This window comes from Pleurodeles waltl, chromosome 3_1 (assembly GCF_031143425.1).
Source record: "Pleurodeles waltl isolate 20211129_DDA chromosome 3_1, aPleWal1.hap1.20221129, whole genome shotgun sequence".
In the NCBI taxonomy this organism is placed as follows: Eukaryota; Metazoa; Chordata; class Amphibia; order Caudata; family Salamandridae; genus Pleurodeles; species Pleurodeles waltl.
Window position 1 is genome coordinate 94974080 of NC_090440.1, and position 23403 is coordinate 94997482.

At 42.0% G+C, this 23403-nt stretch overlaps 1 protein-coding gene across 8 annotated transcripts in view; it reads right to left on the reverse strand.

Annotated features, from left to right (window-relative positions):
- The window catches only part of E2F8 (E2F transcription factor 8), a 41938-nt gene that overhangs the window by 3763 nt on the left and 14772 nt on the right, over positions 1–23403 (reverse strand). For all 8 annotated transcript variants that reach the window (XM_069221914.1, XM_069221916.1, XM_069221919.1 and 5 more), the window contains exons 4-12: positions 20688–20844; positions 18768–19073; positions 18177–18338; positions 16251–16388; positions 15258–15467; positions 10526–10610; positions 3656–4175; positions 1795–1924; positions 1321–1706 (exon numbers count right to left, since the gene is read on the reverse strand). In XM_069221914.1, the coding sequence (XP_069078015.1) occupies positions 1321–1706; positions 1795–1924; positions 3656–4175; positions 10526–10610; positions 15258–15467; positions 16251–16388; positions 18177–18338; positions 18768–19073; positions 20688–20844 (2094 nt within the window). The remainder of the gene's footprint in view (positions 1–1320; positions 1707–1794; positions 1925–3655; positions 4176–10525; positions 10611–15257; positions 15468–16250; positions 16389–18176; positions 18339–18767; positions 19074–20687; positions 20845–23403) is intronic.

Below are 23403 nucleotides of genomic sequence, written 5' to 3' on the forward strand. Positions count from 1 at the left end.
AATTGTGAATGCGACTCGCAAATAGGAAGGGGTGTTCCCTTCCTATTTGCGACTCGCATCGCAATGCAGAATTGCTTTGTGACCGCGAATGCGGTCGCAAAGCAATTTGCAGTTACCACCAGTGTCACACTGGTGGTAACTCATTCGCAAAAGGGAAGGGGTCCCCAGGGGACCCCTTCCCCTTTGTGAATGTGGGCAAAAAGTTTTTTTCAGAGCAGGCAGTGGTCCAATAGACCACTGCCTGCACTGAAAAAACGAAACCAAATGGTTTCGTAATTTTTTTCATTTTGCAACTCGTTTTCCTTTAAGGAAAACGGGCTGCAAAAAGAAAAAAAAAACTGCTTTATTTAAAAAGCAGTCACAGACATGGAGGTCTGCTGACTTCAGCAGGCCACCATCCCTGTGAGTGCAGGGACTCGCTATTGGGTAGCAAAATGCGACCCACCTCATTAATATTCATGAGGTGGGTCTTTGCGACCCCATAGCGAGTCGCAGACGGTGTCTGAGACACCGTTCTGCATCCGATATTGCGACTCGAAAATTGCGAGTCGCACCAACTCGCAATTTCCGAGTCGCAATATCGGACTTTGCTACATATGGCCCTAAGTCACCACTTTTCCAAAATGTTTGTCTGAAGTAAGCAAGGTACCCATCATTAAGGTTGACAGAGAAGGTAGGGGAACTCCACTAGACACCCTGACCTAAGACGCTAACTCTGAACACGGCTGCAGAGCGCCCCAGTTATTCCACATCGGCCCAAGCCTGGCAGACTTTACAGCAAGCATGCTTAGCTTTGCTTTCTCAGATTTTTCAGTCCCATTGTTCATGGATTCGACAGGACAGTTCTAGTCTTTTGCTCTCTGGATGCAGCCACAAAGATTGTGCAGAGGCGCTACATTATATTTGAACTCTGGAAATTCTCTAACTTTCCCCAAATATTCTAGGTCTGGAGTTAGAATAGTAAATGAGCGGACTGTGTGCCCACAAAACCCCGGTTGTCCTTAGTGTGCCACTGAAGCCAGTAAGCAGAGATATAGGGCTCCGAGATTGAGAGTCAACTCATAATGAGTGAAGGTTTTCTTTTTTCGCTCATGTTTAGGGAAGATAACATATAAGAGCAAAATATGGTAACTTTCAAACTCCTTTCTTTGGGTGGACATGCATGCATAAATGTGTGACAGTTACCCTATTTACAAGGCAATTTCAAGTAACTGAAATACGAAAAACTTAAATCTGAGTTCTTGCTACCAGTTTAACATGGTTATCATAAAAACCCACGTAAGCAACAGAACAAACACTGCCAATGATGTAGTGACGTACCTGCTGTAGAGCAAATATTGTGACTGGTTGTCCAGTGAAATGGCTATGTGCAGGTAACGGCGAGACATGCCTGAACATTTGCCCATGATGCACTCCCAAATCGTCAGGCATAGGGCTGTTTCTCGGCGATGCAATTATAGGTCCAGGACTGGAAGAAACGTGGCCGCCAGGAGAAACCAGTCCCATGTGCTGCAGTGTGAAGTTTAAGATGGCTGGGCTGGGGCTTTGAGGAGCAAGAGAAGGGCTGGAGCCCAGGGGTGTGCTTGCACTGTTCATCATGGGCATGGCTGCCAAAGAGGATGGAGATAGCATCAGCTTTAAAGGGGCCATGTGAAGAGAAGGGAAATTAAGAGCTGATAATTCAGATGCAGACACTGGAATCACACCTGGAGGAAGGAAACAACACAAATTAATTCCAGTAGGCCAACCTAAGGTTTAAACCACCAAAGACCGAACCCTTCCCCAATAACACACCAGCAAATGGAGAAGTGGGGATTGTGTGTTCTGATGACACTGTTCCATTGTCTCTTCTGGAAAAAACTTGGTCCTTCCCAATGGGTGCAAGATGAGCCAAAGGAATCAGATATCCAGATGGAATTAGCGTCTGAAAACAAAGAACATGTTACTTAACTGAAGAGCTCATGATCATCCACACATTGAATCCAGATATTGTGTAGTTTATTTTTTGTACACCACGTCTACTCCTAATTTTCCCCTTCTTTCGCTCATCTTGTGTACTCACAACAGCCCAGGACACTTTATGATAGAATTGTGCTTTACAAATGGAATAATCAATTAGCCAATTTATCGATTAAGCTTGTAGAAGCAATTCTAAGAATGTTTTTTATACTCGTTACTTATCAAATTGGGGGTTACAGGACAACAACAAATCGAGGATTGCGGGAGAACAGATCGAAATAAGTGACTCTAGAACTTCACACATCTCACATTTATTCAGTTTATTCCCAGAGTGAGACTACTCTCCACGTTCTCAGTATGCAACACAGTGGACTGAGTGAAGTATTGTTTGCGGTAACAATACATTTTAATTGGCTTGGATGCCTTTCCATTTTTAATGCATTTTAGGATACAATGTATTAAGTTATTTCCTGTAATCCATTCTTTGAAGTACTATGTTGTATTTTAAAACTAACAAGGCATATATTTCTTTGTCCTCGTCAAGCACACCCCCAACCCATATTTATTCTACAAAGTTTGCTAGTTTTTAATCGATATATTTATCCCCAATTTGGCATGTTTGCCATCAATTTTATCTCATAAATGTACTAAATAGGAAAAGCAAAGATCTCCTGGCACACTGAAAGGTAAAACGAGGCAAAAATGGGGCAAATGGCTTGCACAGCAGTTTTCCACAAGTAAATGATGAGCAAACTGATAACCGAATCTAGCATAAATGATTAGAAGTGAAACCTTCCTCCAATATAGATTTGTGCTAATCCTATGCTTAGCACATATCAACTAGAAAAACTGAATATTGAGGTGAGCAGGTTTGGACAATCAGTGGTGTTGTAGCTACTTTCCACTTAAAGCCTGGGAACTACCCAGGGTTTTTTTGTCTTTTTTTGTGTGTAATTCATGTGGTACCCTAAGCCAGAAAGGACGCTGTTTTGACTTAAGATGCTCCTTTATTTCTGGACAAAGCTATGCCTCTCTGATGAGCTCTAATCAGAGTAAACCATGTGTCAGGGGTTGCTTTTATGAATTCCAGGTTGGCTTGCATTGGTATTTTACCAATCCTAAACTGTTATACTGTGCCTGGAGTGGGAAAAGGTTGTTGTCATTTTTCAGCTCAGCGTGGATAGCACTTGCTAATCCGATGCTTAAAGACTTTGCTGTAAAAATGAAAAAGGCTAAAATGGACCTGAAATGGTGAAAATGGGCCCCCATGGAAAAATTAGTGGGTAAGCATACAGCCAGCTTCACGTGGAGATAAAATTTAACTCAGATGGCGTGCTTCATGGAGCAAATACCCAGGATAGCTGCAAAGAATGGCCTTGACACTACATGCTAGCCAGAACCATTCATCCAGCAACTTTACACAGGATCCACCCAAGAATGGCTTTTGGTCGGCAGTTGTGTCTGCAAAGATTTTAAGGTTATTCATTAGGCAGGATTTAAAATTTGCAGAACACTGGGGTCAAGAAAGTGACGAGAAAACCTTTTGTGAACAGTACACATTCAAAGTTTTCTAAAGCGTGGAATCCTGAGAAACCAGAGGCAAGGACAGAGTTCACCTCTCGGACTGATATTTTGCACAGAACCAAAGACAGAAATGAGGGCACTTGTGCACTCTTAAGAATGCAAGTTCACCTACCCCTGGTACGTCATCGCGTATTCCAGCGTCACCTTTCAAGCGCTTGCTTCCACAGCTGTCCTCGTGCACTGGGAATCTCTTACAATACTTGTCGGGCACACCCTCGCTCCTCGCGGCCTGCCCCTCCGCGGTTTCAGGGGAGCTCCTGGCGTTACTCGCACCGTGAGATGTCCAGTTACCGCCCTCCACATCGGGAGCATCTTCAGATTCGGGGCCGGGGGAACGGGTGGGCCCGGGCCCATTGGAGCAGAGCACACCGTGCGCCCTGAAGACCGGGCTCTGCGCCGCCATGGCCGAGACCTGCGAAGGGTGGAAATAGATAGCATAGGGGGTGCCGGAGTGGGTGTGAGGTAGCAAGACGGGCACCCCTCGAGAGAAGTCACTGTGTGTGCGAGGCAGCAGGCTCGGAGGGTGCGCGGGAAGCCCCGTCTCCAGAGAGGAAGTACTGTTTGATTTTGGCAACAATTTTGAATCGGAGGTGGCTGACTTACAGTTCCGCTTCATTTTCTTCTTCAATCCTCTGAAAAAAAAAAAAATATATATATATATATATATATATATCCCAGATTAGGTCCATGCATGGTGTACAATGAAGGTAGGTGAAGGTCCAAGTAAATTTAATTTGTAAAAAAAAAAACACTTTCTTTTTGAAAGACTTATACAGATTAATCAAAGGGGTCAGTCAACGTCATAAACAAGTGAAGTAAAAAGCTTTTTCCTAGTGACTAACAACCCTAACAAATGTAATGAAAAAAACATTACTCTGCACATCTGCATATATGGTTTATACCATAGCTTTTTTCGAGCTTGTTTGTTAAAATAAAGTAAAAAAATAAAAAATAAAAAAAAAACCTTACCCACAACTGAGGCCCTCAGACCAATGGGATTTCCCCCCCAAGTTAAATTATTGTGATATGCGACTGGTATGTTTCTAATGTCACCTCTGTCAATCTACTGTGGTAATAAATCGCAATTTAACCTCTGCAAAGTAGTAATAAATGTGTTTATTGGTGTACATGCACTAAACGTGTTATTTGGCCACATTTCTTTTTTAATGCCACGACACGCACACGCGACATGTCACACTTGGACTTATTTCATTCTTTAGTGCACAGGAAAAACTAGTTAATTTCTTTGGTACCAAATGATGACCCCACACAAAACATGAAAACAAAATAAACATGTCCACAAATGTACCTTTGGTTCAATCATTTCCAATCTCCAGGAGACATTACCTACATTTTTTTTGCATTCGAAAAAAAGTCAACCATAGATAGCAAAGCAAATTCGAAATTAGGTGGCTCATTCGACATTTACGAATCTTGTTTTCAGAAAGCAAAGGGAGGAATTAGGCCAGACAAGTAACAGATTCAAGGAGATTTAAACATAAGCACCTTTAAGGCAGACTGGAGATCTACTGTTGTACAGTGCTCCATGCTGGCAGCTGGCACTGCAGCTCATTTTGGTGCGATCCCAAGACTCTCATCTTGAGCTATCATTTTGCCTCGAGCGCTCGAAGGGGTTGGATTTTATGACTTAATTCCCATGATTATGAAAATGGATTATAATAGGCAACGTTTCCATTTCGATCATGGAAGTAGCCAGCACGAACTAGAAACAGTAATGGAACATTTTAGCTAAATGGTTTACGCAAAAAGAATCAACTCTACAATAGATATTGTCATTTAAAGGTATCCATCTCCAGGACAAGCTTTGCAGAGATCAGGAATGGTGACACTGCTTAATAAAGCTGCTTGGGCAGTAACCCACCTTGCAGGGAGTGTGAATCGGTGTGTGTTCTGCTTGTTTCCTGTACCATACGCTAATAGTCTAGACTATCCATCTTTTAAATAACTGTTTACCTGATGAAAAAAGTACGAATGGGCAATTAACTTACACACAGTTTAACTCCCTTCAGTGTCTAGATATAAAATCGTTTTCACATCTAGCTTGAGATGTGATCTCCTGAGAGGACAGTTCGGTTTCAAAAAGACGGGGGAGGCAAGATGTGGCGTTAAGATATTGTCTGGTTTATCTGGAAATCAGACACGATATCCGGCGAAAGGAGAGGATGAATTCACATTTCATACCTTAGTGGAACTAATCGCTGAGCTTGAATCTCACTCACTGGGAATGATTTGTCGCTCATCCCTCGTTTGAGGTACAGGACACAAAGTTAAATCATTTTATTAGGTTTATAAAAAAGACCTATTATTAAAACCGCTTTTGCAGAAACATGTTCAGAATCAGCTCCCAATTATCCCAATATTCTGCTTGATGCATAAGTGGCAGCATTTACTACACCGGCAAGATGGACCGCCTTGACTGATATCTTCGAGGCCAGCAATTAAATGGATTGGACTGGACATCCTCCTTCTTTAGGTAAATCATTCTAATGTTTCCCATTTGTAGAAGTATGGAAAGTCAGGAGTACCAATAAGGATGTCCAAGCTACAAGCACGGTTCTACATTCCATGACACGAACACAGCACAGGTTTCCTTCACAGACAAAGTACACTGACGGCCTCATTACGATGCTGGCAGTCTTTAGACCGCCAGCCCTGCGGTGGCGGTCAGGACCGCCGCTGCTGTGGCGGTCCGACCGCCACATTAGGACCCTGGCGGTTAAACCGCCAGAGTTCCGCCATCTCCACTGGGATCGGTGACCTCGACGGACTGATGGTGGCAGAGATCGTAATCCGCCTAGGCAGCCTGCGGATTACGACCTCATTCTCCACCAGCCTTTTCATGGCTGTTTCACTGCCATGAAAAGGCTGGCGGAGAACAGCTGCAGGGGACCAGAAGGGGCCCCTGCACTGCTCATGCACTTGGCAGGGGAAGTTTAGGGGTCCCCCTGTCCAGAACCGTTGCAATGTTCACTGTCTGCCTTACAAGGCCATGTGAAGCCACAGAAAGTGGCTTTGCATGGCCGTATAGCTACAGGCCTGCAGCCTGCATCGTCGGTGAGTCAAAAAAGTGACATCGGTGGCACAAGCCGCTTGTAAATATACCCCTATGAATGAAGATACCATGATGGAGAATCATAGATGTGCTCATTCATACTTGACCAACTCGCTTCAATTACTGCTGATCTCTGTACCAATTGATGAAAACGTCTCAAGACACAAAGCCTTTACTACATTACTGCTGGCAACCATGTCTGATGCACTCATGTGATCGCTGGTAGTAACCTTGCAAATGGTGGCCACTAATGTAACTGTATCTGATGTGGACACTATTACAACACTAATAATGGTAGTAGGCCTCCATGAGTTTCATTGAACATAAGTAGCTCTCATTAAAGAGGTTGGAGACCCCTGTTCTAGTAGATATGGTCACTTGATTGGTAACAGCTTTTCCCTATTTGCATGTGAAGAGTCACCAAGCTTGTATAGAGACGAAGCTAAAGTTCTGGCTATCTGAATTAGAATGATGTCACTAAGCTTAACACTAAAAATGAAAAAGGATAATTTATTAGGTGTCAGTTGTTGATAAAATTAAACCCATAACACAAGTAGAACAATGCAATAAAGGAAAAAGGAGCAGAAATTAAATCTGACTTTGGGATTATAAATCACATAAAAGCAAGGAATTCAGTCAAACTGTTTTAAACAAAGTGAAAGTGGCCACGAAGAAATCCAAGTAACCAGGTCACAGAGGAAGCTTGGGTTCTCTTTTTAAAAACCTTGTGACATCACTTCTAAAATATTTTGTATTACTCCTGAGTCGCCTCAGTGACAGCACAGTAACTAGTTACAAAATTACGCTTGGGCCAAACATTACACACACTGGGACCTGTTACTGGCACCAGTATTTCATAGTATTGTGAAAACAGGTGTATCCTGAAGTGCTGTGGTATAAGTATTAGCACATTAGAGTGAGAAACACAGGACGCGGTATCCATGAGCTGACAGAAGGCTTTAGTTGGGAAGTCGTCTCTTGTGCGGCTCAGTGGAGGGGATGTGGAATAATACACACAACGTGAGAGATGGCTTCTCAACTGGGATGACCTAGACCTTGTTGATAAAGTCTCAAGCTAATGGCACAAAGAAGCTTGTCAAAGTAAACAACTGGTTGTAAGGAGCAGATTGAAAGCCCACAGCAGCCCTACCAAAACCCAAACTTAAAAAGGTAGCCAAACCCACCTAGACAATTACAGATTACTTGCTTTTCTGACACCAGTGGTTAAGTATTAGTTAGGGCATTAGTTTAGAGATTATCCAATTGATGGAGAACTTGGGTTTCCCTACAATTTAATGACGCAGGCTTTGGTGTAGGTATGCCTAAGGTGTGATGACACACCGTCATCCCCATTGTAAGGAGCACTAGTGGACTACTCACTAGTCTTAGACACTGGTCATTGGGGACATTTAGGGTATAAGTTACAGCGGATCCAGGTACCTGTTCACTCATACAGATGAGAAGTGAGATTTACACTTACAACTGAGGACACATTCTTGGAACTAAGTATGGACCAGGATAAGATTCAACATAAATGAACGTGGATGTACCCTTTACTTCTTGCTGGTCAATCTCTATCAGTGATCTGAATAACATCTACTGAGGGCGCGATTGTACACCTCTTCTCTCAAAATGCAGCTTAAAGATTTATATGTAAACATGCATCGGTAATGTGGATGATATAAGAGTACCTGACCGTACTCCCATAGGGTTACAATTGAAGTCCGATACCATTTGCACACACATGCAATGTAATTATTTCTTTAAATATTAACAGTCCTACATAGTGCGAATAAAACCCAATGGATGACAGAGTACTTTCTAACAGGGTAGTTTTACGAAGGCGCTGTAGGATTTACACCCCAACAGGTAAAGGATACAACAATAAAAGTAATAAGTGAATGGGGTCCTGTGAAGATTCGATTGGATCCCTATGTCTGTGCCCATCACAATGAGGTCATCCTGTGGGATTTCCAGTTTTCAAACCAGTTCCCGCCTTGTGATCCATCTCAATAACAACTTCCAGAATCTTGGTCAATATTCTGGACGTATCTGTCATTTCATGTACATGTTGGGCTTTTGGACAGCTAGAATGCTTTTTGTGTAAATGTATACATTTAATCAGCTGTTCTGACTGTGGCATATCCTAATACTGGTTCTCGGCTTCTTTGAAACCAACCGTTCAGGACTTGATTGGAAAACCAGATGTCCGCCAGGTTTCATTGCAGAATGTTTGCTCTCCTGCCACAGAGGACTTCATTTCCATCACCGAAGGCAAAGGATAGGTGGAGGAATCAGCACGTCTGTGACTAGCAACTGCTAGCCTGACCACACCAAGGCACAAATCACGAATGAGCTGTTACAGCCTCTGCTTGCTTCAGTCCAGAGGAGGTGATTGACGCAAGGTTCTTGTTTGGTTGACCCTCTGTTTCCAGTGTCTTGATTCGTGGTCTACTGCAAATCCTGGTCCCCTCACCTTGCCCTATTTTGCAGTGCATCCTTATTTCTTGAGCTACCACTGTGCTGCAGTGCTTCCTTGTTTCTTGAATCCCCACTGTTACAAATTTCCCAAGCTAGTACTATTTCAGTGCACCTTTATTTTTGTGGCCTTCACCACTTTCAGTAATCACTCCCTTCTCTGTCCATGTCTTCCCTCATTTGCTTCCTCAGTTCCCCGTATGCAGCCCTCCTGTCCACGATACCCGTGTTCCTTGCGTCCTGTTTGCTAGCTTTCTGCCAAATGTTGCCCGAGTTTTCCTTTGTCCAGTTAAACACTCTCCCTGCCTAGTTCCTGGTCTGCTGCGGCTGTGTTCAGTTCTGCACCCTTGCTGTTACCGCCTTGAGTGTTTCTGTAGGACTGTCAGGTTTTGTGGGCACAGCTGGCAACCTGGGAGATGTTTCTCGTCCACTTTCAATATTGCCTTTATGTTACCTTATATATCTTCAACACTGCCGTCAGTACAACAGACCAGTTCTTTCCGTATATATAATACTTGCGGATATTTTGCAGCTAGCATCTGTAACAGCAACTGTAGGTGAGGGACTTAAGTCTTACTCTTTGAGAATGCTTTACTCCACATACCCATTTCTTTTGAGTATATCTATATATCCTGCATGACCTAGTTGTATATTTTTTTCCCTGAATGGTGCACTGCCTGATGAGTCTATGTGCAATGTAACAGAGCCAAAGCTCATATTCCCTATCGGATCCCTTTTCTCCTCGGACTGTGTGATCTCAAAACTCCAGACCAAAATGTTGTATTTTCTCTACTTTGCCATAAATGCCTTGGCAGATCACTGGAGAGGGAACATAACAATATTCACAAAAATACTAGCAGCAGTAAAACAGTTTTAAAGTGGATATCTGTTAAATTACCAAGAGTTGCAACATGGTATACAAAACAGATTTAAAAAAAATAAGGACATAAAAAGAGGAACTTGAGGAAGGAGTAACTAAAACCACAAGGTTAGAAACAACTACTGAAGCTCTGGCAGGATCCAAAAGAGAGAAAAACTGCTTGGGTCAATGCTTGATTCAATATGGTACCAGTCATGGGATATACAACAACTAAAACAACAGGCACTTCAAAAGTTTTTTTAAAATACTCATATGTCAGGACAGTCCTAATGGCCAATGTAATTTACTTTTACACACCAAAGGCACATTGTGAAAACAATTGCTGAAAAGTTTCCTCTTCTCAAACCATCTTCACTTCTCTTTGCTTTGTTCCCTGTGGTCAAATAACTAGGAAGCGTGAAAACCAGCACATCATCAAGGCAGCCCATTTCCTGTAAATGAAGCATGTGCATTCTGGATGTGTTTGTGCACTTCTACAAGTGCTTCCAGTTTGTGCTCCAAAGGGGAAGGCATGCATGTTGTACACAACTCACATACAGGTGTAAACTTACTTGGATTGTTCCTCTAAGTGCAGTTTACAAATCGCAGCAAGCTGGGCCATTTTACTTGGAAGGGACGAAGAGTTCTGATCTGTACCTGTAAGAGAAAAAAAAGTATCATTTTAAAACAAAACCAAAGATCAATGCAGTCCAAAAATAGATCAAATCCGATCATCAATTGTGCAATGTAAAATATGTCTATGTAGTTCCAAGATTACACTACGTGTTTAATCACATTTTAGACGAATGCCTACCCATTGAGTACTTATATTAATTATTTGACTAAAGCAGTGCCTTGTTCTTCTGCCAGTGATATTCCAGAAAAACAGTATTATCCTGCAACACCACCTCCAGGAGTATACAACATGATCCGGTTAGTCTAACTGGAAGCGAACACCATTGGTGGCACTTTTTTTTACTTCTGAATCCTTTCAAGCAAGCTCAGCCATTGTAGGATAATAATAATCTGCCATAGCACTCCCAACATGGTAACTGTACGCGATGTCCTTAACCTCAATCTAGGGACACAAGCATCACATCCTCTGCTCGAGTCTGGTCACAATGGGACAGAATATCCTGTCCAATGCCTACCTTCTGCACTTGTAATTCTATTTAGGAGATGCTGGAACGAACTGAAATGCATGATATATATGCACTTGAATCTTGGTGCTAACAAATCTCTAGTTCATCAGTGCTCTCTAATATAAGTCTTTTAAAATGCCCCCCTCTATATAAATCACACAATGCATCAACAGCACAAAACTGTGCTTTTGGAATATGGAATTTGGAAAATGGCTGATGCGGTGGACTTAGAAAGCGCATAGCTACCCGAGGATTTCCCAGCGAGTTATAGCGTACACTAGCGGGTCTCTGTGGCAGTGCATGCCTAAGCCTAGTGGGGGTATAGCCATGTTTCGAGCATTCTTCTGAATCAGTTCTCATTAAGTTAATTTTTTAACTCAGCGATCATTGCATTCCATAGCTTAGGGGGTCAGAATCGTAAAGGATCTACCCTCCCATCCGGTCCTTTTTTTGCGATTTGTGAAACCTTCAGTAGTCATAAATTGGAGGATCTTAAGGTCCTGCTAGGGGTGTAGGGTACTAGAAGGGCCCTTATCAAAGAGGCCCCTTTATGGAGGATTCCCCAGTGACCCAGGTAGGGCCCTTTGAATTGTATCCTTTCCTCCACTGGAAGCCAGTGCAGGGAGGCCAGTGCACTATTTGCTGAGGTGTGTTTGGGTAGCTTAAGGATAGTCCTTGCTGCCTCCTTTTAGACTAACTGGAGTCTCTTGATAATATTTGGGTGAACCAATAAACAGGTATATCCCATAGTCCAGGCAGGAAAGAATCAGCTCTTGGACCACTATAGTCCTAGATTATGTGGGTAGGAGAGGTCTAAGATTTTGCAGAGTTCTATTATGGTCAAATTAAGACACCGGCAACTTTTTTACTTGGGTCTCCATGGATAGGGAACTATCCAACCACATGCCTAAGCTCTTAATGGGAGAGGAAGGGGTTGGTGGAGTTCCCAGGCACTCAGGCCATCCGAGCGTTGTTTGCGGTGTTGGCTTGTTCCTTAAAATCATCAGCTCAGTTTTGTCTCTTCCATTTAAGTGAGCAGTTAGCCATCCACCAAGCAACTTTCTCCAGGCAAGGGGCCAGTTGTTGTGAACCTGTCCCTGTGGAAAGGGAGATGATCAGTTACGTGTAATCAGCATAGGAGAAAATCAACACCCGAATTCCTTAACGATGACTGCCAATAGACGTATATAAATGCAAAAAAGTTTAGGGCTCAGTGCAGAGCCCTGTGGAACCCCACACTTCCAAGGGAAGACATCTGAATTGCAGGGAGGTTTGCAAATTTAAAAGGACTTTTCATTTTGGAACGAAGAAAGCCAGATCAGAGTGCCATTTTTTATTCCTCTTTCACTCAAACTGAGCACAAAGGTCTTGCGGTCAACTGGGTTGAACGCTGCACTTCAGTCAAGAAGGATAAAGGGCACAGAACGCCCTTTGTCCAGAAATATTTTTAGCTCCTCCGTCATTGCTAACAATGCGGTTTCCGTACTATGTTGTGGACAGAAATTGGTCTGAGTGGGGTTGAGAAGAGATTTGACCACTGCGTGTTTCCAAGCTTGAGGGACTACTCCAGTGGCAATTGATAGATTACAAAGATGCAGAAGTGTGGTGAAATCTCGTGCTCCTTGAAGCAGGATGTCAGGTGGCACCAGTCCAGAGGGGATCCAGATTTAACTTTGCTAAGTAATGCTGGAAGTGACTCTAGTGATCGGGTGAACTTTGAGATACATGTCGTCTCATCATGCAGAACATGTGTCACTGGCAGGATAGACAAAGCTTTTTTTGCCTGTTGCAAGTTACTGAAGATGACAGCAACTTTATCTTGGAAGTACGCTGCAAATTCAGTGGAGCGTGCTGCTATAGGGGTAGGCAGCTTATTTTCTGCTTTTGGAGTGGTGAGTGACTTGACAAAATGAAAAAATTCCCTTGGGGCGTTGCCTGCATCCATCATTATGGCTTCATACTACGATGCCTGTGTCCTTTTAATTTCCTGATGGTAATGTCCAACAGCCACCCCATAGGAGAGTTTTAGGTTTTCTTCATATCTTTTTCTCCATTTTCTTTCTAGAATATTGCACTTTTCTTTCTTTTCAGGGTGTGGATTTCTTTTTTACCCCCCTTCCTTATAGTAGTGATAGGGATCATTTCATCTAGTGAGTTCTTAATCCACTCTCCTATTAAGAAGTTTGCGGGGGAGGGATGTTTCCCTATGGCCCCTTTTAGTTGAAGCTAGTGATGTCATCCATGTTTCTTTATTCAGTTTTGACCATCTTCGGTCTAGGCTGATTGTGGCCTTTTTGTCCGATGAAGATGGGCCTCCCTCCAGTGTGAGTGGGGTCAGGGGGTGATCTGTCCATATAAACACTGGATCTAAAAGATGTCCTTTGTCATGGGCGGGACCTTCTACTCTGAGTGAGCTGCAGACAGCGTAGGTCATGTAAGATGCCAGACACCGCAGGGTTATTGATCTCAAAATGAACACGGAGATCCCCTCGAAGAGTGACAATTGTTTTTTTTTTTTTTACCCTGATGGCAAGGATAGCTACTATCTCAGGTAAGGCTTACACAAACTAAGTACACGGACTGGGGGTCTATACACTAGTAATCCTGAGAAGGAAGCAGTAGGTGACAAGTTTGTAGTAAATGAGAGATTTTCACAGTCTGGGATAGGCAGGGGATTGTACACAAATCGATATGTGTCTTTTAGAATGATAGCGATTCCTCCACCACTTTTGTGAGCGTGGTCTTTCCTTCATATATGATATCCCGGGGAGAGCGTTTTATTGATGTCTGGTGTACAGCTGTTGGGTAGTCACATTTCTGTTAGAAACAGGACATAGAGTTGTTCATCCTCCTTTAGTGTTAGTAGCTCAAACTTATGAGGTGACGGGGATCTACAGTAAGTGTGAGTTTCAATTTTATGGGCCCAGGTATTTTAGCTCCGAGTTCCTTGTGGCTGCAAATCGAAAAACTGCAAAGGTGACAGCACAGATCCCCGTTCCCTGGTAATAATGGGGGGCAGGAGTGCAGGAAGGGTTTGGACCTGAGATAGTTTAAGGATTGAGCTGAATAACTTACCTTGTCGTGGGAATTTGGGAAGGGTTCCTGGCCTCTAGTCTCATTTGGGTGCAAGACGGGTTTGCCTTTGGTGCGCCCGTTGCGCGTGCGTTCACTGTGCGCCTGCGTCCCAGACACCACTGAAGGCTGTGAAATTTGCACTAGAGCAGCGACCTTACTTGGGTCTCTATGGTCAGGAGACTGAAGTTGCAAGTGCAGTCCCTATGTTTCAATGATCAGAAAGTGCAAGTGAGGATTCTGGATCATTTGCAGTAACTCAGAGAGGATGGTCAACATTTGGTGAATCCTTTCAGATGTAACTTGCTGGAATCTAGATCAATGTGTGTGACTCGCTTGTTTTTTGCTCGTTCTTGGAAGCATCACTTATTTACTATCCTAAACTGAAACATCATTCAAGACCTCCACACTGTCCTAATTCAGACAGCCCCCAAAGAGCTGGAAACTTAATATAAACATGACTTTGGCTCTTTCACCATAATGTCCGTCTTGTGCTAGTTTCAGAGCTCAATGCCCCGAACAAAGGATTCCAAAGCTTGCGCGAAGGCCACAACATTGAAAACACTGCAGATGTAGTTATCCGCTTTATACTTCCAGTTTTACCCCTTGATCTCCCCCAACTTCCATCTTAGGCCTTTTTTAAATTCCACCTTCTCTCTTGCCCCACTACACACATGAGAGGCAGCTCTAGGCAGCCATTGCTCCTGCTTCCACACCATTTGCTTCCACACTGAGCCCTCCCAGTCTGTTTCCCTTGCATTACTACCCTCATAATATACAAACTCATTCACTACCCCATGTTCTACCTCTCCTCATGGGCTCTAAGCAGGTACAACTGTTTCTCTTAAAATAGGGTTCGAGATCGGATACTGTTCAATTTTAAAACCCTATATCAGACCATGGAGAACTGGCATCCAGACCGAGCACACTGGATGAATTCACATTAATACTGTGCACAGTAGCAACAAAAACATGAAATAAGCACATTGAGATGTAGTAAAAGACACTTTGCAGTACAAAGGCCCCCAACAAATGTGATTTTAGACAACAGGACAACAGAAGCATCACTGTTCACATTTACCGTCTTTACCTGACTTGACGGGGCTGGTTGGAGCAGAGTTTATTTTCCTACGGTCGTTTTCGATGCTCTTCGCCAATTTGATGAGCGATGGGTGGCGTGTGAAGCTTTGTTTCCCCCGAGAAGAAAAGAGATTTTTGGCACATTGCTCCTTTGGTGTTTTCAATTCTTCTGTCTTAACCGGTGACAGTGTAGTGTTATCAACACACTTTATGTCTGGAACTAAAAAACATTTTTTTTAAAAGGATGCAGCCCACAATGTATGCAAGCAAAGCAAGTTGTATGCGGTATGAGAAGATGTGAATCAGAATTCTAGCTCGTTTTCATAACTTGAGCACAGTTCCACTTCTCTCATCTCCAGAGCTTTTAAGAGATCTTTTACAAGTACCTTATTCAAATCGTGAGCACGTCCCCTAAACACAAATTTAGACAGAGAGAGGACGTCCCCATTCAAGAAGCCAGCCATGCTCTGCCTAGTCCTCCACACTACTACTCAGCTGAACCATTTAAACAAAACAAAAAAAAAAAAATTACACTGGAAGCTGTTTTCATGACTTATACCAAACTACAAAAATAATAACATACAAAGGGATTCCCAAGTTCAATTATTCTTCAAGTCCACTGTGCCGGCAACTCACACCTGGAGGTAAAAACACCACCACCCACCCCCCACCCTGGACCGTCAGGGTTCCTCAAGACCAGCACAATTTTAGGAAGATGGGGATTTCCACATGTTCTGGAGATATTCACGTCTTTGTACAACTCTGACCCCATATCTCTGCACCTCCCACGGAGAAAGTTTCCACGCAGAATGCCAGGCAAGGTCTATTGACTGCTAAACACCAGGTACTTTTTGCAGTGGAGATCGGCTTTGCTCAATTTCAACAATAAATGAAAGGTTTTGACAGGCGCATTGTAAAGCAGAGCTTGATCGTCAAAACACATTTCCCTAAACAAAATACTATGACAGCAGCAGGGGAAAAAAAAAAAATATAAATATTGTACCTTCAATGTGAGTTGATGTGTCAGGTCCTGTCCATTTAAATGCTGGTTTTCGACCTTTTTCCTCAGTAACATGTACCTTCTTGATGAGATCAAGGCTACTGAGAACATTAGCTATGTCATACAGCCTCCTAATTTTAGCTGCAACAAAAAGAAGTAGGACATTAGATACCATTAGCTTGATAAATACCTACTTATGGGAAAACGATTAAAAGGACTACATATAATGCCTTTAAAAGTTAATTTTATCCCACAAGCAGAGTGACATAACAGTCAGTTAGCATTTGGCCGGTCACCTTTTCTATCAAAGACTGCGCAAGTGCCTTCATGCATGTTTTTAGACACATGAAGAGTAATGTCAAGTACAGTTTGGTACTGAAATCGACACAAGGTGAAGTCTACGCTACAAAAACAGAGTAAGGAAATGGGACTGCCACTAAAGGTGTGTTAAAGCAACAGATAAGCCTTGTTTCGCCCAAAGGTCTGGGCCGATCTCTTCCTCCAAATGAGACTGGCCCTTTTGGCTCCTGATGTTCAAAAATCACTAAAGTCTAATTTACCCAATCATGGACGGCGCTGTCAACCACGCTCACAGGTGTCATCGGCTCGTGCACAAAACCGATCAATGAGAAGGTTACCCGACCTTCTTCCTTTAACATCATTGTTTCCTGTTGCTATGGACTTACAACTGCTCCACTGTGGACTAAACTATGCGGTTTTATATGGTCACTTTAGAAAAGGTCCGGATGGTTCTATAATCAGCATGTGACATAAGTAATTCTTTGTGCTATGAAAAGCTTGGTCAGTGGCATATAAATACCCCCGATAATAAAATATTATAGTACCCACAACCAGCCGGACTAAACAGAGGGTGTTGGTGGTCCAAGGACATTTTATAACCGTTCCTTAAAATAGCCCCTGTTGGTGGGCAAAGAGGCAGATCAAGCTGGAAACAGTTTAATAAAACAAGTACACCTGGCACAATTAACAGCCGCCTCGAGCAACAGATATAAGGGTGAACGTGTATTTCTGAATAGCTCCGAGCAAGAATTATGATTTAGATTTACGCATTGCTTTCAGTTTTTTGTCTTCTGGCATGTACTACTTGTCTGCTAGAAAGCAGTTTCCAACAGCCATTTATATGGTGCTACATCTGATGGACTGATCAACTTCGAACCCACACAAACCAGCAATTGGAGTTGTGATCTAGTAGTAATTCTTGGCAAATCACATGACCTCCCTGAGCCAAAAATTGCAAATATGAAAAAGTACTAGAGCCCAACTAGTCCTGCCCAAATGTCACAACCCCGCCATCACCCTTTAATGGTTTCTGTAATTGAATCTCAGCTGGATCCCATGCAGCATGTAACTGCATGCATAAGATCCAACATCAGAGGTGATACTGCTACAATAATGTTACTTGTACATCATTCCATACTTATGGAACAAACTCCGGAGACAGGATCTGGTTGGATTAGAGCCCACTTCTTCAGTGAGGGATCTTCCCAAAAGTCTAACGCTGTTAAATGTCTACTCCACAGCTATGTGCGGGTAAGGGTTGTAAATGTGTATAATCTGGGAAGGGCAACTGCTGGACATTCGCTGTTTAGCAAAGAGCACCGCGCAGTAAGGTCAGCTCAAAATACATTAAACGAGCTCTCTCGTTCTGAGTAGACACACTAGTTTCTAGGGTTATTCCTCCCACATTCACAAGTTGTATGGGTTCTTAAGTGCCGCCAGCTTGGAAATCAAGGAACAGAAGCAAACTGGAGAAAAAAAGGTTATTTACTTCTAACATGTGTTTCCTTTAAAACCTTAGATGGATACCACTAGTTTGTGACTGGTTGTGTTACTAGGTTACAATTCATCATTAAGGGAAACGCAGTGAGAAACAAAGGTAACTAAGCACATCGAAAGAGCCCCGCTTACTTTTAAACTTGCTTTTATCCAGATCTTCTACCTGGTCCTCGCCAATTAGGATTTTAGCAGCAACCTCAAGACTCACGATTTGAGGCTTCGACACAAGAAACAGCATCACAAACTTCTGGCTCATGACTCGCAGAGACTTATCCTTCCTACCGTTGACAGATGCTGGGAGAGAGGAGAGATACAACAAAAGCGATCAGAAACTACTTGTATCTTACGAGTGGATTCTATTTCTTATCATGAACAATGAAGCTAGAGATAGAATATGTCTACTACTTGAGGTAAGATCACAGGAATATAAAATAAGAAGTAGTCTGCAGTCACCACTTTTGCAGAGAAAAATAAAAAAAGCTGAAATGTGATTTTAAAAGTTCTACTGCAGCCACCTTCTCTTGTGCCTGGAGCCTGGTCTAAGATTCTTCTCCATAGGTTTGCAATAACATTTACTTAAAGTTCTAAGTGTGTGCACGTGAAAACTAAACCTGAAAAGCTGCCTGTTACTTAGCTGTGTCCCAACTATCTTGTCATCCCAAACGTTTGGAATGTCCCAAAATATAACAAAGCTTTACCAACGTCCCCCACATACACAAATACCTGCTTTAAACTCCATTCCAGGCAGTTCAACAAAACACATATCCGAATGCACAGCAGATGGTGGGGTTGCCATCGTCTCCTTATTTTTATATTCGGTGGTATCAAACTCTCGGTCGAATTCCCTCCTTTTGATGACCAGGATTTGTTCAGCATACTTATTCTCTTCACCGGCTCTTTTAAGTGCTCCAAAGGTTTTGATGAGGTTGTGGCGCCCATGCCAGGTGTACCTGTTCTTAGCCAGGCGGCTGACCATGTGCAGGCTCTCCAGCACGTTCACTATGTCATAGATGCGCCTGCGCTCCACACCTACAAAGAATGAGGGGATTAGTGTTGCAGAATGGACTTCTTTCTTTGCCATGTAAAGCGTAGTTGGAATTGGGTAACTTACTGAAGAACATGGCACAGTAGAATTAAATAATTGTTACAGAACTGCATCTTCCACACCACATGACCCAAAAGAAAGGTAGATGGGCCAATCTTGGCTGCCTCGAGTTATTCTGAAACAGCCTTCTATACATCATTTAAAAAAGGAAAAAAAGAGCACTGGCATGGTCCTAGTAACAAACCATCCTTGTCAGGGTTATCAACATAGAGCAGGAGATTAAGTCTGGGCTGAAACTGATGGAGTTTTAAGGTCTTTAAAACTATACTAAGTGAATTACACTTTCTAACTTCCAGAGAACCTTTTGATACAAGGGGATCTACAAAGGAACAACAAAAAGAGCTGGTGGTTTCCACTAGAACCAAACACCACACTAAATCTCCCTTGTAAGCAGACTATGTTTTTGTATACACTTAAGACATGTCCTCCACCATCTTATTTAGAGATCTTGGCAGGGACTTTTGTGCTGTGAAGGGGGCCACCAGGTCACTGCAGAAGCTGTAGGTTTGTGAAGCAGGCACCATGTTTAAGGTACCCGGCTGGTAAACCTTTTTCTTTAGAGAAAACAAACTTTCTAAGCCAGGGTTTGTTTTTGCCAAACAAACAAACAAAAAATGAGAACATATGGCCCTGGGACAGAGTGAGTGCACAGGGCCACATTTATTTTTCCCCACCAATGTTCGCCATGTCTCACATGGAGGACACTGGCAGAGAAAATCATGAACAGAGGCCCACCCTTAACATAATAGGGTGATTGCCCCTTTGACTCCGGGATCCTTTGGCAGATGGACCAGCGGATCTGGGGGTTAGTCCGTACAGCCTCCATCTCTACATGGGGTGGAGGAACCGTGGGTTTGGTACGTGGGAGAAACGCAGCGTAACAATGCTCCTTTCAGTCCGCCAAACTCTAAATGAGGCCCTTAGACTCTGAAGTAGTGAAATAATAACAGAGGAATCAAGAGCAGGTCTTTTTCCAGGATATTGTTTTTATGTCTAATCCAGCGTGAAACCAGCTGTTATAACAGAAATCATATGCAGAGTATACTCCTGCCTAAACAATTCCTGTGTCAGCTGCAGAGCAGAAGAGGGAAATGCTGTTGGAAGTTTGTAGTAACTGGAACACTGAAGCACTAACACCTAGAGTAGCCATAGTGAATACCGAAAGTTCAGCTTTCAGAAGAAGCAGTTCATAACAGAAGATAGCATAATACATTCAATATTTTTTTTAAGAGGGAAAAATAGTACAGTTGGAGAAGGAAGGTGGGAAGGAGCGTTTCCGTAAAGAAGGCCAAATCAACAGAAGTCAGAGACACTAATCACCATGGATAAGGCTGTAAGGTGGGATTGCCTTCTACTAAATGAGATACCTCTAGAATTAAACCCAAGGGTCAATAGAAATTGGTGCAAATTGATCCAAGTACTATATATGTAGAACCATAGGTCTACATATATAGTAGGGACAAAAATGCTTCATTTGTAAGCAAACTTTCCTACCAAAAGAGTCACAAACAAGATTGTCAACAAGTGCAGACACGTACTTAGCTCTTCAGCAACTTCATCAAGACAAATGTCATTGTTCACTGCGGGGTTTGGAAAGTTGGGATAACGTGCTAAGAATTTATGACACAGCAATCCTAAGCTTTTGTCTTTCCGGCTTGGCTGGGTTTTTTCATTCTCATCCCCTGAAAATTGCTCCTGCAAAGAAGGAAAGTATGGTTATGTCAGAATTAAGTGAAGTCATATCTGTAGATAAAGTTGTATCCACGGGCAATACTTGCTCAAGACTGAGAAATGGAGACAGGGTAACAGATTAGGTTGAGCTCCCACAAGATAGTTTGCCTTACACACAGTATTTTATGTTGCGTGGTTTATGTAGTGCATGTTTGCAAGCTAATTCACTGTCTTGGTCTTCTTATTCCACAACTGGCTTCTGAAGATTTTCCCAATAAGGATTTCTGTAAATTGAATTTGGCAAACCTCGAAGGCCCGTTTGACATCTTGTATTGCATCTGCAGAAGTTAGTTATTCCCACTGTGGAGCTCTGAGGGAAGGGTCCAAACCTATGTAGGTGTAATGTATGTTATCGGATGTATATGAAGGGTCTGTCAAAGTAGGGGATTAGGCCATAAGACTCTTCATTTAACTCCTGTTTGCTTTGTTTGTGCTATTTGTACTCTTACCATATTAGCAGAGCTCTTTATCAATGGGAGGACTTCTGCTTTTAGGGTCTTATCGGGTGCATGCAAGGGCGGTTGTTATGTCATGATTGAGACTCAGGCATGTTTACTTCAGCTCTGGACTGATCTTTTGCTCGAAGCTCATTAAGTCGCTATGTATCACTGTCAATAATATTTTTGGGGAACCCTCCTTACCATATTGCATTAACCGCCGGTACAGTACTACAGGTGCCCATGTTTCCTTGAGCAAGTGTTTCCTTTTATGAAGTAGGCATGTAACATACAAACATAATAACGTTGTCATGCTACAGGACATTCAAAGTAATTATTAAAATTATTTTCAAACTATGCTATTTTTACTTCATAAGAGTTTGTTTTTAATTAGAAAGGTTGATTTTTTTTTTTTTAAAGCTGGCAACACTACAGACATCTAAATACACATGCACTCTTATAAAGTGCTTCAAGTAGAAGAAAAATAATTACCTAAATCCTATCGCGAGCAGCGGACGGACACTAATCAAAAAGAATCAATCAGTACTTGGTCTACCAAAGAGAGAAACAAAGAATGTGAAACCAGCAGGTGGTGACCAATCAGGAGTCAGCAAAATAAGAGTGACAATGAAGCCAAGGAATGGTATGCAAGGGGGAGGCTCCAAGCCTAAAAAATACACAGCAAAGGGCTAGATAAAGCAGGTAATACCCAATTTTAAAGTTTAATATTGGGCATCTAGGTTACTTTTGCTCCGGTTTTTCCTGATTCTGGAAAAGTGTAATAATTTACGCTATATATATATATATATATAGGGTGACTAATCTTTCAATTTCTCCACAAATATTGAAGTTTAATAACCCAAATTCATTTTTTAAAATCTGATGGTAGTTCATTAGAGAGATCACGCAATTATGGCGGGATATTAAAAAAAATATTTGGAATTCCCCCATACACACCTGGTGCATACATTTAATTACCATCGGTCCAGATCACTACTAATTCCCCTCTATGAAAGAAAATAAAAAATATTAAGGATATGTTTGATGACCAACAGATCGTTTAAGAAATGAATTTTAAGTTGCATTTAAAATGATCCTTTTTAGTTTACTCTCAAATTAAAGCCATGATTAGAGCTAGGGAAATTAAGACAGAATGAATGAAACATGCGTCTATTCTTTTCAGCCACATATAAACCTGAATGAGAGAAAAAATCTTCCAGTTTTATTCTAAAATTCAATGTTCCAAGAGAATTTCCATGGGAAAAAAAGGACATACAAATTAGGTGGATTAAAGAAAAACCGTTGACACCTCTCAATTCCCCTTTTCAGATGCAATTGAGTTTAATCATTTTACTTTTTCTGCAGGAAAATACAGGAGAGTATTCTTCCAATGTTACCATTCTTACATGATACCATTAAAAATCAGAATATATTTACACAAAACGACAACCACTCTCCACCTTGTGACTCAAAAATAGCTAACCACCTACAAATATTGTCATGGTGTTCGAAAAATACAAAAGAATGATGAAGTAGGGATTTTCGGTTTAAATAAAGATTTCACGGCGTATCCACAATGTACAAGGCCGCAAAACATGCTTGAATTGGAAAGATACTCACCCGCCCAACATTGCCTACTCCATTAATGAAATCAAATTGTTAGTTGTGTAAGAAGTAGCTCTATGAGAACTCAAGGCAGTCAAACTGTGGCCATAAATAAGAAACTAAGTGATTTAAGAATTATAAACTTATTAACTCACTTCATTTCAGATGCATGGTGATTGGTTTAAACTGGAAAATGTAAACTACGTCGTTTGCTATTCAATCCAAGGGCGCCTAGTTAGGTTTATGTTTTCCCTACTATTGGAGTACAAAGATTAGAAAAAGAAACATATTGAAGCTATTCCGTGCAATCCACTTGATCATTTATTGGGTTATTTTCTACTTTCTACGGTCTACCCCGCCAAATAAAAATATTATAATTAGGAGACAATACTAAAATACACAGACGTGTCTCACAACATGAGATTTAAAATATTACTATTAAAATATTTAATAAAATGGACATAAGCCCCAAACTGTTATG